The sequence below is a fragment of the Triticum urartu genome, chromosome 4A (assembly GCF_056163025.1).
Source record: "Triticum urartu cultivar PI428250 chromosome 4A, HENAU_Tu73, whole genome shotgun sequence".
Classification (NCBI taxonomy): domain Eukaryota; kingdom Viridiplantae; phylum Streptophyta; class Magnoliopsida; order Poales; family Poaceae; genus Triticum; species Triticum urartu.
In genome coordinates, this window is record NC_141876.1 from 574,167,694 (window position 1) to 574,185,415 (window position 17,722).

General features: G+C 45.3%; 1 protein-coding gene across 2 annotated transcripts; it reads right to left on the reverse strand.

Annotated features, from left to right (window-relative positions):
- Positions 1–414: 414 nt before the first annotated feature.
- LOC125552882 (transcription factor bHLH18-like) lies at positions 415–6,128 on the reverse strand. Of its 2 annotated transcripts, XM_087519035.1 has the most exons (4): positions 5,998–6,128; positions 5,322–5,905; positions 4,827–5,219; positions 415–696 (listed from the first exon to the last, which is right to left on the reverse strand). In XM_087519035.1, exons 2-4 carry the CDS (start codon positions 5,877–5,879, stop codon positions 589–591), a joined length of 1,059 nt encoding a protein of 352 aa, XP_087375161.1. In that variant the 5' UTR covers positions 5,880–5,905; positions 5,998–6,128; the 3' UTR covers positions 415–588. The 2 variants fall into 2 exon arrangements, with proteins under 2 accessions (XP_087375161.1, XP_048572547.2); XM_048716590.2 differs by lacking the exon at positions 5,998–6,128 and having other exon boundaries at positions 5,322–5,991.
- Positions 6,129–17,722: the final 11,594 nt, after the last annotated feature.

Sequence of the window (17,722 nt, forward strand, 5' to 3'; positions counted from 1 at the left end):
AAAAGACAATTTGTCGTGCATTTGCCTGATCGAAAGTGATATATTCCATTGTTCCTCTCCTAACATTTGGGGTGAACAATCGTTTCGGATTACTATGGACAACATTCTATATATATAAAAACGACCACCATGCCCTTCGGGCCCCCCTTGTCGGCCATTATCGTGAGAGACTACTATTTTGGGCTGAAGCTTTACGATTTGTATATAATCGCATGGTTTGTAAGGGCACCATGATCCAATGATCAGAACTTAGCCAAGTGGACCAATAAAAAGCTTGATTCCTACAAATTTATATATAATGATTGTGCACTAAAAGGCCCGCAAATGAATGACCACCATGCTCTAGATCGTCACAACTTGGCTTATACATCTTCCATCTTGTAGACTAGTTCTCATGCATCCAACCATGCATGGTGAAAGACAAATCAGCCATAGCATATCAGGTCATTACACCAATTTTTAAGAAAAAAAGGAAAAAAAGCCCGACCTCTGCATCAATTGATGGTCGTTGCACGTATATATGTACATATGCCATACATATAAATTATGTCTGTTATGTAGACAATCCTTCTTCTCGATTCTCGAGTCTTAATAATTGTTGCCGCCACTGTTGTTGTTGCTGCTGCTATGTTGGTACAGTGCAGAGTTGAGTCTTCCTACAATCTCCTCTATGTTGACGGTAAAGCCCTCTTCCACCTGAATGGTAAAGTTAGTCGATCCACATGAATTTAAAGCCATAGCCTAACAGATGTAGCTGGTCATGTTTATTTCTCATGTATGTAGATATGTATATAACATCCACAATTAGAAAATACTAAAATGATTTCTGGTGTTGCTCTGAAGAGATTGATGCTTACTACCACATGCCTTCAGACCGAAGTTCCACTCCTTTTACAATTGTGTCCACCAAACATTTTGAAGTTTATTGTCCAAAAAGAAAGAATATCTAAAACATTAAGTCAACAATACTAGATTTATAATGAAATATACCTTAAACGCGCATAGTTTTTGTAATGTTAGGCAACATGTTTGTGCATTAATTGGTGGTCAAATTATCATCTTGAAGAATCTGCCATGTCCTAATTAGATTTTGGATCGGAGAAAGTACTATTTGAATATTAGGAAACCTTAAATCCACTACAATTAATTCTAAATGAAACAATCTAAAGTTTTTTTTAAGTGTCAAGGATATTTTGAGTTGCTACTTAACAGTTACCTTGTCTTACTATCTTATACTTTGCATGTATGCATGTTATAGATTGGTAAACTTGTATATTTATGTATTTATTAAAAAAAACTAGAGTGGACATGGAGGATAGTGAAAATAAAGATGTATCCACCCTTTGTAGAAAATGCATTTTACATTACCAATGTCGTCATCAACATATTGCTATTTCTAAGCAGGGCCGGCCCTGGGTAGGGGCAAGAAGTGCGACGCCCTAGGGCCCCACCTGATGAGGGGCCCCAACCTGTGTGGTACGTACGCTATACAGCCCATCGTTTTATTGTTCAGCCAATCGTTTCTTCAAGTAGAGTTCGGATTCCATCGATCTAACCAAGGGGCTAACGCCACAGCCGTTGTTTCTTCTCCCCGCGTCTGTCTTCTCGTTCTCCGTTCCGCCCCTCTTCCGAAGCACCTAGCAATATTATGACTGGTTCCGTTGATCACCCTTAAATTTTTCATCACTACTACTCGTACCTTATGGATTTCTCTTTTTTTTCCCTGCAGCACGCTACCTATAAGTACGTCCCATCCTATGAGCAGCCGCAGGGGGTAGGCCAGCCGAACCACATCAGTTATGTTTGCTTTGCAACTAGGATGGACACCGCCTCAAAAAGTTCTAGTAACTTTTCAGTCTGTTTTCCATTTGATCTTTGTACTCAATTATGTAATTTTAGCTCACTAGTTGGTCTTCGCTTTCTATACAGGTTTCTCAAACACGAAATTGAGGATGGAGCGAGGTCGAAGATGTTTGGAATTGGCTAGTTCAATTTCTACTTTTCTCCTCCAACGATTCAGCTGTCCCCCCTCCTTTCCTGCAGTATACGTATAACCTAAAAAGCTTTGTTGGTTGTTTGCTAAAATTTACCATGTCCCTGGTGTATTATGAGATCATATTTGCTAATGAATTCTTAGTACTGTTGTTTAGTTAGATGTTTGAAGTCCGATAAACTTTTGTGATATATATCAGTATGAATGAAATTATTGACTATGTCTTCAAAAAGAAATGTCTTTCTTCATGGGGGCCACTTTTGAAGCTCGCCCCGGGCCTCGGAAAAGTCAGGACCGGCCCTGTTTCTAAGTCATCGCTAAGAATCAGCTGATCTAAGTTCAAGATTCATACATGTAAGAAAAGGTTGATAACATCTGATGCTATCAATGTCGATTGACTATTTGTAAGTTGATATAGCCCCCAAAAGAAACTCCAGCAGCACCCCTGAGAGAGAGAGAGAGAAGAGGGAGAGAGAGAGATGCCGGCCGTGTGTGTGTGTTGGGGGGGGGGGGGGGGGGCTTGTGCGTGTATATAGTACATATTCTCACAGGACTCTTGCACTCTCTACAAGTAACTATTTGATCATTTATTTCTTACAATATAATGAAATACTAAATCGTCAACATAGTGTAATACTACCATGTTCCTAGACACTGGAAAAAAACTAATGAATTGTAAATATCGCAAATTGAACTGCTGAAATGCAATGCTGGCTTCCAGAAATCAATGGGTAGTGTACAACATAATCTAACTAGTCTTGACTACTCCCACACACAAAAACTAGTTTTGACTACATTAGCAATATGATTGGCATTAACAAAGAATATATGGTACCTAGTAAATGAAAGTAAGGTTTAACTCTTACTTGATCTTATATTAGTTTACGCATTCGTGATCTAAAATATCTATATTAGTTTACAGAGGAAGTAGAATCCATTGTCGACTCTTCTTTCCCTTCACATCATCTAGAGTCGACAATATTTCGCAAAAAAATCTAGAGTCGACAATAAACATATTTATATGGTAAGGTCTTAGTTGGATTGACTGTATATATCGTAGGAAATTTAAAACATAGGACTGGGATGACATTTTTTTTATAAAAGGAGGATGACCCCCGGCCTTTGCATCTGGAAGATGCATGCAGCCACTTTATTAATGATTCAAAAAGACAATACAAAGTAATACATCAATATGTCTGAAGCCGCCATCTTGGCAACATCTGTCGCTACTCCTATCCATTCATGAAGGGGTGCAGAGAGTGTGAGCCGAATACCCCGACCTCTCACCTAAGCCTAACATCTAAAGCCGAAGGTCCCAACCTAGCCACATACCAGGTCTGGGGCACAAGGCGGATCAGCGAATCCGGCCGCCACCATAATAGCGCCTCCGGCGAGGGGTGGCCGCGCCTCCGCTGTCGCCGCCGGGATCCCGCCGCACCTTGCCACCGAATCACTGTCATGATGTGTGTCGCCGCCTCCACCAGAGGGGTTCGCCGCCCCCGGGCGAGGAAAAAATGCCCCGCCGCCGCCATCACAGCTGACCGCACAGGCTTCGTCTGGCGTGATCTCCGGCTGCGGCGGGAGGGAGGGGCCGAGGAGAGGAGTCCTAGGGCCGGCGGCGCGATCTCCCCCCATGTCGCCTAGGGTTGGCGACACGGGGGTCGAGGGGAAATGGAAAGTTTGCCTTAAAATGGGAGAGATTTTCACTTCCCGGCCTCTGCACCAACTAGGGATGCATACAACCATTTTAGTATGAGTACCTCAGATTTTTTTTCATGAGTATCAAGATATTTCTTGATGAGTGGTTTCAGCACACACCAAGCTTGATCCTCAATAAAATGGGAGAAAAACCCCTGTGCATCAACTGTCAATTATAGAAATTGAGCTCGGGTCGTTAAACTGCACAACTGCATGCCCAACCACCGAGCCAAGACTCTCTTTGCATTAAGAATTCCTACAGGATTACAAAACACATGAATCTCATTAGAGATGCCTTTGGATGGTGCATAGGAGAAAACACATGTATTTTGGAGGATTGAGAGAGAGGGTAGAGAGACAAAGAGTGCAAGTGCATTGGACTTCTCGAAGGAAAAATAAAATGAGGTTTGAACTCATGTTGAGATTCCTATGGAATGAAGGGCATAGGAATGGATTCCATACGAATTTGGCAACCTCAATCCTATGAACGAAAGGGTTTCAATAGGAAAATTCCTATTGATCAGAATCTTGCAAAATTCCTATGTTTATCCTTCAATCAAAAGAGAGTGTGAGTGTGTGACTCTTAATTAGCCCGACTCTTGAGAGTACAGTATATACTTTTAACTAGGGGTGGGCCTACAAACTACGTTTCTGACTGAGGGCAAACTGTATGAGTGCATGGGGCATTTTGTATAAATACATAGAGTTTTAGCATTTGTATTCTAAAAGTACAGAGAAATTCTATTGGAATCTCATATTTTGAGTGGGGGTCCTACCCCCACTCCCCTCAAGCGTCTGCCCCCGTCGTCTTAACAACAACTATCCTACGTGATGAGACTGAGTCAGCCATTGTAGGCGACACCCTTACCTAGCGCACGTCCTTGTGTATATGAGAGAGAAGAAATTAACTATGGTTTTTAGGCGTGAGATGCATACGTCCACAACATTTTTATTAGTTTGAGCTGTAGACACGTTCTAACAATGGCACACCCCTTCAATTATTTCATGGTACTAGCCTAGAGTAGCTACTAGGTTTGAATTTTCTAGAGGGTGCACATCAAGCTAACGATTCCAATTGAGCACGTGTGCATACGTGGATAACGTACGCCAGCTAGTATTACTGATGATAACTTGCCTTTGCCATGGTGGTTATGATCACGGTGGACGCCGTGAATGGCATCACATCGTTGTGGACGATGCGGAGGTGGAGCTCCTCGACCTCCGCAAGAACCCTGGCGACCAGACCCTTTCCATTCATTTCACAGTGGATCCTCACCATGACGTTGTCCTCCGAGAGCTTTGCCTCGACCTCCGGCAGCTGGTTTCCAATTGCTGGCGTCCCGGCCGCCAAGAGGAACCGTGCGGAGCTCTCGCCGACGTCTGGCGCGACAGGGCGGCACGGCTTCCTGACGAGCACCACGGTCTCGACGCTCCTATGGTTGCCGCCGGCAGCCTCCAGTGACCTGACCTTCTCTTGGAGCTCCTTCACGTATCTCGTTGCGTCGGTAAGAATCGTCCCCTTGTCCATCTGATGGATCGAAAGTAATTTTAGTACCAAATTAACTAAGCATTTCCTGAAGGAATATTATGAAATGTAGAAATGGTTGGGAGATTTGGCATATTCAAAGACCTTCTTGAGGCCGGGAATGACGGCGGAGAGCTCGATGAAGCGCTGGTTGATCTTCTCCCGGCGCTTCCGCTCCGCCATGATGTGGTCTTGCGCGTACGGCGTGCTCTTTGTGGATGCCCTCCTTGTCGGCTGTGACACGCAGGAACCAAGCGGCACCCCGGCGGCCAGCGTGCCCCCGCCACCGCTGCTGACCGGCTGCGGCGGCAAGACAGCGCCGAAGTTCCAGCTCATGGACAGGGCGTTGCTGGTGCCGGTGCTGCTCATGCTGCTGGGCGCGAACAGCCCGCCCGAGGTTGGGGACGACATGGACCAACTGCCTTCGTGCACAGCCGCATCGGGAGCAGGGCTGATGATTCCTCCACCGCCGCCCGTGTCGTCGCCGGAGCTCAGACTGTTTTGTGCTTCCGCCAGCTCCGCGGAATCGCGGAGCGCCTGGGGACTCGGGAAGTAGGCGCTCTTCTCGCTGCCGCCGTCGGCTCCTCCTGGATCCTGCTGCTCCAGTGTGCTCACCGCCCACTGCATGAACAGGCGCGAGTCGTCCATGTCGTCCATGAGCATAGACAGATCCGTACCTTGCCACTGACCTAGCTCGTGCAACATCGAGACAGAATGGTAAGAGTAGTTAAGCACACGTGACACTGCAGAACTAATCATGCATATGCTAGTAATTGTTTACCTCGATCGGTGAGTGAATCCCTAAAGATCGATTATGTTAGAACCTGGCCTCTAATCTTGGAGTTTATAACGGAGCGTTAAGGTCCTGTCACTGTAATGTTTGCTCACGCTAGGCCCCTCTGCCCTACTATTAACAACCGTTTGTTGGATCCTGGCTATCTTGCCTGGATCCAGTGAAAATGATATTCTACGCGGCTGGAAAGGTGCATTCATGGGGTGAGCCAGAAATAATTTCCTGATGTGTATCTTGGCAGCTGGATTAGTGGATCCACGTGTATCTTCCAAACTACCAAGTTTTTTTAAACGAAAAATTCCAAGGTTATAAATTGTTGACGTATAATGTACTGTCTAGTCTTTTTCATTAGATCGGTTTTTTGGTTGCATTGGGTAGAGCATACACTTCTATATGGTATCAAAGCTAAGAGGTCTTGAGTTTAAGACCCGGCTGGCGCAATTATATTGCAGCCCACTTTCGGTCCACGTTTAGGCCTGAGGGAGCCACACGTGAGGGGGAGTGTTGACGTATAATGTGCTGCCTAGTCTCTTCCATCTGATCGGTCTTTTGGTTGCATTGGTTAGAGCATGCACTTCTAAGGGCATGTACAATTGTGCTATCTTAGGAGTGTCACATAGGATAAATGATGAGGTGGAGGAGAGAGATTTAAGAAAAGACAAGAGATGATCTCTTAGCACAATATGTCTCACCAAATTTTTAGGAATAGCTAGTTATTGAAGATAAGACTAAGAGATGACCCATTATAGACATGTTTTTTTGTCATCTCTAAATTACATGCAAGACTTAAGATAAGACTATCTTATCAACCATTGTACATGCCTGAAAAGGGACAAGAGATGATCGCTTAGCACAATATGTCTCACTACATTTTTAGGAATTGTTAGTTATTGAAAATAAAGCTAAGAGATGACCCATTGTAGACAAAAAAATTTATCACCTCAAAATTACATGCAAGACTTAAGATAAGACTATCTTATCAATCATTGTACATGCCCTTAAGGAAATGTACAGTGATTGATAAGGCTGCTTTATCTTAAACCCGTCACATAATTTAGATAAGGCAATAAAATTGGTGTACAATGGGTTATATCTTAGACTTGTCTCTCACATCCAATATCCCTAAATATATGGTGAGATAGATTGTTGTTAAGATCATCTCTTAATTAAAAGAAAGCATGACTTTTTTTATGTTTTCTCTCTCCTTCACCTCAGCATATATCCTATGTGGCACTCATAAGATAGCACCATTGTATATGCCATCATGCTAGCAACTAGCGCAAAGAAGATGACAGGACGGAAAGGAAATATCTTGTCTATTGGGGAAAGGGTGACCCTCACTAATTCTTGTCTCAATAGCATTCATTATATATGATGTCCTTCCTGGAGGTGCCAAAAGGGGTGCTGGATTCTTGCGGAGCTAGAATGGTGTGGCAGGAGATGAATAATAAAATGAAGTATTGCCTAATCAACTGGCATATGTCGTGTGCATACCAAAAGTCCTTGGGGGTGTTAATTTACAAGTCATGAATTAAAGCCTGCTATGCAAATGGCTTTGAAAATTGGAGAACACTAAAGGTACCTTGCAACAATTGTTGTCCAGAAAATACCTTCAGAATCAAACCCTATTAGGGATTAGAGTTGGGACTAGGGGCTAACTTTTTTGTCAGTCTGATGAATATGAACCATATTTTTCAGAAATTTACCAAGAGGTTGTTAGGTGATGGAGCTAACTCTGTTTTGGGAGGATATATGGATTGATAATACATATTTAGTATTGCAAACCCCAAGACTATAGCATCACCTTCTCAAAGATAATTATAGTTCGAAAAGTCAAAGTTGAAGGATGGGTGTGCATCGGTTTCATGAGAACTTTGTGGGAGAGAAACTGCCCAATAGTGGGATGCCTTAAATATCTTGGTTGGGGTGGCTTAACTCTTTTCTGATAGCACAGAGAAAATTGGTGCTCTGTTTGGGAGTAGCAGTATGACAGACTATGCGGAAAACTAGAAACGCGGCTTGTTTTTATAATAAAAATCCTAACGATCCGGCTGTTGTGATCTAAAACTTATGTCATATTATGCGAACGATTGGGGAATCTTGTGGAAAAGCCGAGAGCAAGTAAAAACTGAGGAGGGGATCGCGAAGATTAAGATGGTGCTATAGGAGGCCTACGCGAGGAGTCATAGAGGGCATCCAACGAGTCAAAGGATTACTCTATGGTGGAGCTTGGCTAGGGCTTTCTTTTGGCAACTTGATCCTACGTAGATTTGGTTCACGTTTTTTGTAAAAATGGAATTGGGCTTTTTTTTTCCTATACTTATTGTCTTTGTCATAGATGTAATAGCATTTGGAAATGCTCCCTTTTTATATATTTCCGCAGTTTTTGTTTTGGAAGTGTAAAAGTTGATGTTGGTTTCTTTAATAAAAATCGACAAGGAGGCTCGATGGGTGAGGAAAAAGATAAATAGCATTATAGCTCCACTATTTGCCACACCTTGCAACAGGCTTTCAAAATACAATTTTACTACAATGTGAAAGAACATAATTATAAGATTAAACTATGAGTAAACGTACCGAGAGACTTCAAATGTCACTTTTTCAATACTGCAACATACATATTTCTTGGTCATAAAAATAGTGACATACATCTTTCAAATTTGGCATCTGAAGGATTCCCTGTTTCTGGTTTATTAGGTCCATCTTACAATTCACAACAACCAAGTAAGACCCAATTAAGTGCTAGATAACATGCTAATGCTACATGCATGGCCCTTTCTCCCCTCCATGCATTGGTTGATTTTACATTGGGAACCATAATTTGACAAAATTTAATATAGACATGGCTATATTTTCCTATATTTTCCTCCTAACCTCGCCCTCCTCCTCGCGCCACCACTCTCCTACCGATCTCCTACTCCTCCCATGTGTACTCCTCGTGTCTCTCCCTAGGGCGACACCAGGGGCCCAACTCTAGCACCGCCCAAAGTCATTGATCTCAAAGCCCCCTTCCGCGCGCTGTTGTCAGTGTTGGCCGCGGAGGTAGCGGGCCTGGCGCCGAAGGTGCCTGGGCGGCTGGTCGCGGCGATGGCCCACTGGTGTGGCTAGGTTGGTGCCAGCGGGGAGATCACGCACGGCGCCCAGAGCGGCGACCCCTAGGTTATGCGGTTGCGGTCGTCGCCTCCATGGCCCGTCGAAAGCATCGGCGTGCTTCTCTGGCAATTGTTGGTGATGGTGTACCATGGATATGTTTCCCTTCGGATCCATCGTCGGTCTGGCTCGTGGCTGGCCGGTGGTGCGTAGAGGGGCCGGCGAGGGTTGCTGCAGTTCCCTGTCGTCGTTTCGGCGGTTGCATGTGCCTCTATGGCGTAGCTTCGCATGGATCCAACCAGCTTCTGGTTCGAAGTGGCATGAATGCCGGTGATAACCGTACCAATTTCGGTCATTGCGGATGATGACGACATCTTAGGCACCGTTTCCTTGTCGAAGGCATCATCATCGCCTCGCTCAGGTTGCTCTAGGGGAAACCCTAGGTCTGGGTGTCTCGGATCAGATGACGACGGTGCCTTCGATGCCATTCTCCCTCCTGGGAGGCATCATTTTGGAGCGGGTGCTAGTTGGGGGGGGGGAGGTGGAGCTGTGTTGCATCTATCGCATCGACGACGACAGGTCTCGACGGCATGGCATAGTGGAGTCTTGGTGATGGACGTGCGTAGGATGGTGGCGTTGTCTGGCTTCGTGGTGGTGTTGACGGCAGTTGGGCCTAGCAAGGTCAATGCGTTGATCTCTTCTGAAGATGGGACCGCAAAAGATGGTGGCGACGGATTCAAGAGTGTGCACATGTGGTGCGCGTCAAGGGTGACCGGTTGGTGCTTTCGGCTTGCCATGGGGCAGTTTGGTGAGACCACGTGATTAGGTAGTGTGCTTTGGTACGAGGTTAGGGCACATCCTCAAACTTGTAGGTGTAGCGACAGAGATCGTCAGGAAGGTAGCTTTTGGTTGATTCATGTATATGTTTGACTAGACTCTGTTAAATAATCTAATAAAGATGATTATGTCCATCCTTGAATGTAGAGGTCAGAGGTTTCAACCTTCTTTTCGAGAAAAACAACCCGGAATGCATGGAGTAAGTAGCATACCCTCCCTCGGTTCCAGGTGCATAGCGCATCTAGTGCATATCAGGTATTTCAAAAGTTACTGGAATTCGTACCAAATTGCAAGGCTTAAAATTAGGAAAAAGCTACTCTTCAGCCGGTGGATGAACGCGCAGGATCCGCCTCTTGCGTTGCCGTCGGATCAATTCTAATCAAACGCGCACGCAGGCCACAAGTCTTGTGTAGACAATTTTTTGTAGCAAGGGTCTTGTTTCAAAAAGTTCCTGCAACAAAGGTCATGTTTCAGAAAAAAAATACTTTTGGTGGTGAAGTTTTTTTCCAGCAACAAGGTTTAGTTTTAGAAGGTTTTTGCAACAGATGTATTGTTTCAGAAAAAATGGTTCGATGGAGAAGATTTTTTATTCTGCAACAGGGATCTTGTTTCAGAAATATATCCCTGGTTGCAGAAAGTGTCAGAGGAGCGCACGACACTAGAGCTTGAGAGGCCAAAACCATTGCAACATGACACATGTTTCAGAAACATGGCTTCGGTTGCAGAAATTGCCAAAGGAGTGCACGGCGTGAGCGCTTGTCGTTGTCGTGCTGGAGTAGACATAGTTGCTCGGAGTGTTGGGTCAGAGAAGGCACGATAACTCTGGCGGCCGGTGACGCTCCATGGCCAAGGTGCTCAGGCCATGGCGGCATGGCGGCGTTGTCTATGTAGACCTTTGCAACAAGGTCTTTTATTGCACAGCCCATGAGCGCAATACTCGGCTGGCTGGGGCGGTAGATCGGAGCTATTTCGGAAGGCATCCAACGGTACCCAAGGGGGCCGATCTAACCAGATTATCATCCGGCGGACGCGTAGCACTGTCCTTAAAATTAAGACTATTGTTGTGTACGTAAACTACTCCCTCTATCCAAAAAATGTCGAGATCGAGTTGTACGAGGCAATTGAAACACGTGAAATTTCAATATAAAAGTTTAATGAGCCTTGTGCCAAGATAATCTCCGGGCTGTCCAAAGTGATCCATCTCTCCTTTGATTGTTACTGTATATATGAATCCACGTTCTAAACGGCACGGTTCAAATTAAACCACGTGAGGACCGTGGTTGATGACGTGTCTAAATACTGTGCGTACGGCGGCGGTTAGGTATAGATAATTAAGCAGGAATTATTTCGCCGTCAATTTGTCGTCGTAGTCGCTGTCCCGGTGACAGCGTACTCGTCGACTCCACGTACGTGAAAAGCTAGTGACCGACTTTGTCTCTGGAAACATGTCACAAGCTATATATAGCTAGGGGATCTACGGGAATTGATGCTAGATATGATCTTGCACGCTGAAAACTACTCATGATTGGTGGGTAGTGATCCTCGGACAAATCTAAAATATTTGACCAATAAGATTAGATGGGCCGGGAATTGAAAAGTAGAGCCACAATGCCACATGCATGCCGCAGTTGCAATCAAATGACGCCATATTGTCTCATGGGTAGGCCCTATCTGATGGTGCTCGTTTATATCGTTCTTCTTGTTTTGTTATTGGCTGTGCACATGATAGTTTATACATTTGGTTGCTTGTGCGCCACTCGATACAAGCGACCTTTTTGTTTTCTGTTTTTTTGTGGAGGAGTGGCCTTTCTGATGGAAAGCTGATACAAGTGGCTCAACCGGGGAGGGGTAACAAAGGTGAAAAGGATCGTTGTCCCTGCTTCCTCTGTTGGAAATATGCCCTAGAGGCAATAATAAAATGGTTATTATTATATTTCTTTGTTCATGATAATTGTCTATTGTTCATGTTATAATTGTGTTATCCGGAAATCGTAATACATGTGTGAATACATAGACCACAACACGTCCCTAGTGAGCCTCTAGTTGACTAGCTCGTTGATCAAAAGATAGTCATGGTTTCCTGACTATGGACATTGGATGTCATTGATAACGGGATCACATCATTAGGAGAATGATGTGATGGACAAGACCCAATCCTAAGCATAGCTCAAAGATCGTGTAGTTCGTTTGCTGTAGCTTTTCCGAATGTCAAGTATCATTTCCTTAGACCATAAGATTGTGCAACTCCCGTATACCGTAGGAGTGCTTTGGGTGTGTCAAACGTCACAACGTAACTGGGTGACTATAAAGGTACACTACAGGTATCTCTGAAAGTGTCTGTTGGGTTGGCACGAATCGAGATTGGGATTTGTCACTCCGTATGACGGAGAGGTATCTCTGGGCCCACTCGGTAATGCATCATCATAATGAGCTCAATGTGGCCAAGTGGTTGATCACGGGATCATGCATTACGGTACGAGTAAAGTGACTTGCCGGTAACAAGATTGAACGAGGTATTGGGATACCGACGATCGAGTCTCGGGCAAGTAACGTACCGATTGACAAAGGGAATTGTATACGGATTGATTGAATCCTCGACATCGTGGTTCATCCGATGAGATCATCGAGGAGCATGTGGGAGCCAACATGGGTATCCAGATCCCGCTATTGGTTATTGACCGGATAGTCGTCTCGGTCATGTCTGCGTGTCTCCCGAACCTGTAGGGTCTACACACTTAAGGTTCGGTGACGCTAGGGTTGTTGAGATATTAGTATACGGTAACCCGAAAGTTGTTCGGAGTCCCGGATGAGATCCCGGACATCACAAGGAGTTCCGGAATGGTCCGGAGGTGAAGATTTATATATAGGAAGTCAAGTTTCGGCCATCGGGAAAGTTTCGGGGGTAATCGGTATTGTACCGGGACCACCGGAAGGGTCCCGGGGATCCACCGGGTGGGGCCACCTATCCCGGAGGGCCCCATGGGCTGAAGTGGGAGGGGAACCAGCCCCTAGTGGGCTGGTGCGCCCCCCTTGGGCCTTCCCTGCGCCTAGGGTTGGAAACCCTAGGGGTGGGAGGGGGGCACCCCACTTGGCTTGGGGGGCAAGCCACCCCTTTGGCCGCCGCCCCCCTTGGAGATTGGATCTCCTAGGGCCGGCGCCCCCCTAGGGGTCCTATAAATAGTGGGGGGGGGGGGGGGGGGGGAGGGAGGGCAGCCACACCCTAGCCCCTGGCCTCTCCCTCTCCCTCCCGTGACACCTCTCCTTCTCGCAGTGCTCGGCGAAGCCCTGCCGAGATCGCCGTAGTTTCCACCACCACGCCGTCGTGCTGCTGGATCTCCATCAACCTCTCCTTCCCCCTTGCTGGATCAAGTTGGAGGAGACGTCTTCCCAACCGTACGTGTGTTGAACACGGAGGTGCCGTCCGTTCGGCACTAGGTCATCGGTGATTTGGATCACGACGAGTACGACTCCGTCGTCCCCGTTCTCTTGAACGCTTCCGCGCGCGATCTACAAGGGTATGTAGATGCACTCCTCTCTCCCTCGTTGCTAGATGACTCCATAGATTGATCTTGGTGATGCGTAGAAAATTTTAAAATTCTGCTACGTTCCCCAACAGTGGCATCATGAGCTAGGTCTATGCGTAGTTTCTGTGCACGAGTAGAACACAAAGCAGTTGTGGGCGTGGATATTGTCAATTTGCTTGCCGTTACTAGTCTTATCTTGATTCGGCGGCATCGTGGGATGAAGCGGCCCGAACCGACCTTACACGTACGCTTACGTGAGACTGATTCCACCGATTGACATGCACTAGTTGCATAAGGTGGCTGGCGGGTGTCCGTCTCTCCCACTTTACTCGGATCGGATTCGATGAAAAGGGTCCTTATGAAGGGTAAATAGAAATTGGCATATCACGTTGTGGTTTTGGCGTAGGTAAGAAACGTTCTTGCTAGAAACCTATAGCAGCCACGTAAAAACTTGCAACAACAATTAGAGGACGTCTAACTTGTTTTTGCAGCATGTGCCGTGTGATGTGATATGGCCAAAAGGATGTGATGAATGATATATGTGATGTATGAGATTGATCATGTTCTTGTAATAGGAATCACGATTTGCATGTCGATGAGTATGACAACCGGCAGGAGCCATAGGAGTTGTCTTTATTTATTTATGACCTGCGTGTCAACATAAACGTCATGTAATTACTTTACTTTGTTGCTAAAGCATTAGCCATAGTAGTAGAAGTAATAGATGACGAGACAACTTCAAGAAGACACGATGATGGAGATCATGATGATGGAGATCATGGTGTCATGCCGGTGACAACGATGATCATGAAGCCCCGAAGATGGAGATCAAAAGGAGCAAATGATATTGGCCATATCATGTCACTATTTGATTGCATGTGATGTTTATCATGTTTTACATCTTATTTGCTTAGAACGACGGTAACTTAAATAAGATGATCCCTCATAATAATTTCAAGAAAGTGTTCCCCCTAACTGTGCACCGTTGCGAAGGTTCGTTGTTTCGAAGCACCACGTGATGATCGGGTGTGATAGATTCTAACGTTCGAATACAACGGGTGTAAGCCAGATTTACACACGCAATACACTTAGGTTGACTTGACGAGCCTAGCATGTACAGACATGGCCTCGGAACACGGAAGACCGAAAGGTCGAGCATGAGTTGTATAGAAGATACGATCAACATGAAGATGTTCACCGATGTTGACTAGTCCGTCTCACGTGATGATCGGACACGGCCTAGTTAACTCGGATCATGTTTCACTTAGATGACTGGAGGGATGTCTATCTGAGTGGGAGTTCATTGAATAATTTGATTAGATGAACTTAATTATCATGAACTTAGTCTAAAATCTTTACAATATGTCTTGTAGATCAAATGGCCCACGTTGTCCTCAATTTCAACGCGTTCCTAGAGAAAACCAAGCTGAAAGATGATGGCAGCAACTATACGGACTGGGTCCGGAACCTGAGGATCATCCTCATAGCTGCCAAGAAAGATTATGTCCTAGAAGCACCGCTAGGTGACGCACCCATCCCAGAGAACCAAGACGTTATGAACGCTTGGCAGTCACGTGCTGATGATTACTCCCTCGTTCAGTGCGGCATGCTTTACAGCTTAGAACCGGGGCTCCAAAAGCGTTTTGAGAGACACAGAGCATATGAGATGTTCGAAGAGCTGAAAATGATTTTCCAAGCTCATGCCTGGGTCGAGAGATATGAAGTCTCCGACAAGTTCTTTAGTTGAAAGATGGAGGAAAATAGTTCTGTCAGTGAGCACATACTCAAAATGTCTGGGTTGCATAACCGCTTGACTCAGCTGGGAGTTAATCTCCCGGATGACGCGGTCATTGACAGAATCCTTCAGTCGCTTCCACCGAGCTACAAGAGCTTTGTGATGAACTTCAATATGCAGGGGATGGAAAAGACCATTTCTGAGGTGTATTCAATGCTGAAATCAGCACAGGTGGAAATCAAAAAGGAACATCAAGTGTTGATGGTGAATAAAACCACTAAGTTTAAGAAAGGCAAGGGTAAAAAGAACTTCAAGAAGGACGGCAAGGGAGTTGCCGCGCCCGGTAAGCAAGCTACCGGGAAGAAGCCAAAGAATGGACCCAAGCCCGAGTCTGAGTGTTTTTATTGCAAGGGAAGTGGTCACTGGAAGCGGAACTGCCCCAAATACTTAGCGGACAAGAAGGCCGGCAACACTAAAGGTATATGTGATATATATGTAATTGATGTGTACCTTACCAGTACTCGTAGTAGCTCCTGGGTATTTGATACCGGTGCGGTTGCTCACATTTGTAACTCAAAGCAGGAGCTGCGGAATAAGCGGAGACTGGCGAAGGACGAGGTGACGATGCGCGTCGGGAATGGTTCCAAGGTCGATGTGATCGCCGTCGGCACGCTGCCTCTACATTTACCTACGGGATTAGTTTTAAACCTCAATAATTGTCATTTAGTGCCAGCTTTGAGCATGAACATTGTATCAGGATCTTGTTTAATTCGAGATGGCTACTCATTTAAATTCGAGAATAATGGTTGTTCTATTTATATGAGAGATATGTTTTATGGTCATGCTCCGCTGGTGAATGGTTTATTCTTAATGAATCTTGAGCGTAATGTTACACATATTCATAGTGTCAATACCAAAAGATGTAAGGTTGATAATGATAGCCCCACATACTTGTGGCACTGCCTCCTTGGTCACATAGGTGTCAAACGCATGAAGAAGCTCCATGCCGATGGACTTTTGGAGTCTCTTGATTACGAATCATTTGACATGTGCGAACCATGCCTCATGGGTAAAATGACCAAGACTCCGTTCTCAGGAACAATGGAGCGAGCAACCAACTTATTGGAAATCATACATACTGATGTGTGCAGTCCAATAAGTGTTGAGGCTCGTGGTGGCTATCGTTATGTTCTCACCCTCACTGATGACTTGAGTAGATATGGGTATGTCTACTTAATGAAACACAAGTCCGAGACCTTTGAAAAGTTCAAGGAATTTCAGAGTGAGGTTGAGAATCAACGTGACAAGAAAATCAAGTTCTTGCGATCAGATCGTGGGGGAGAATACTTGAGTCACGAATTTGGAACACACTTAAGGAAATATGGAATAGTCTCACAACTCATGCCGCCTGGAACACCTCAGCGTAATGGTGTGTCTGAATGTCGTAATCGCACTCTATTGGATATGGTGCGATCTATGATGTCTCTTACCGATTTACCACTGTCATTTTGGGGCTACGCTTTAGAGACTGCCACATTCACTTTAAATAGGGCTCCGTCGAAATCCGTTGAGACAACACCGTATGAATTATGGTTTGGGAAGAAACCTAAGCTGTCGTTTCTAAAAGTTTGGGGATGCGATGCTTATGTCAAGAAACTTCAACCTGAAAAGCTCGAACCCAAGTCGGAAAAATGCGTCTTCATAGGATACCCTAAAGAAACTATTGGGTATACCTTCTACCTCAGATCCGAAGGCAAGATCTTTGTTGCCAAGAATGGGTCCTTTCTAGAGAAAGAGTTTCTCTCGAAAGAAATAAGTGGGAGGAAAGTAGAACTCGATGAAGTATTACCTCTTGAACCGGTAAGTGGCGCAGCTCAAGAAATTGTTCCTGAGGTGCCTGCACCGACTAGAGAGGAAGTTAATGATGATGATCATGAAACTTCAGATCAAGTTGCTACTGAACTTTGTAGGTCAACAAGGACACGTTCCGCACCAGAGTGGTATGGCAACCCTATCCTGGAAATCATGTTGTTAGACAACGGTGAACCTTCGAACTATGACGAAGCGATGGCGGGCCCAGATTCCAACAAATGGCTGGGAGCCATGAAATCCGAGATAGGATCCATGTATGAAAACGAAGTATGGACTTTGACTGACTTGCCCGATGATTGGCGAGCCATAGAAAATAAATGGATCTTTAAGAAGAAGACAGACACGGATGGTAATGTGACCATCTATAAAGCTCGGCTTGTCGCTAAGGGTTATCGACAAGTTCAAGGGGTTGACTACGATGAGACTTTCTCACCCGTAGCGAAGCTGAAGTCCGTCTGAATCATGTTAGCAATTGCCGCATTCTATGATTATGAGATATGGCAAATGGACGTCAAAACGGCATTCCTTAATGGTTTCCTTAAGGAAGAATTGTATATGATGCAGCCGGAAGGTTTTGTCGATCCTAAGAATGCTGACAAGGTGTGAAAGCTCCAACGCTCGATTTATGGGCTGGTGCAAGCATCTCGGAGTTGGA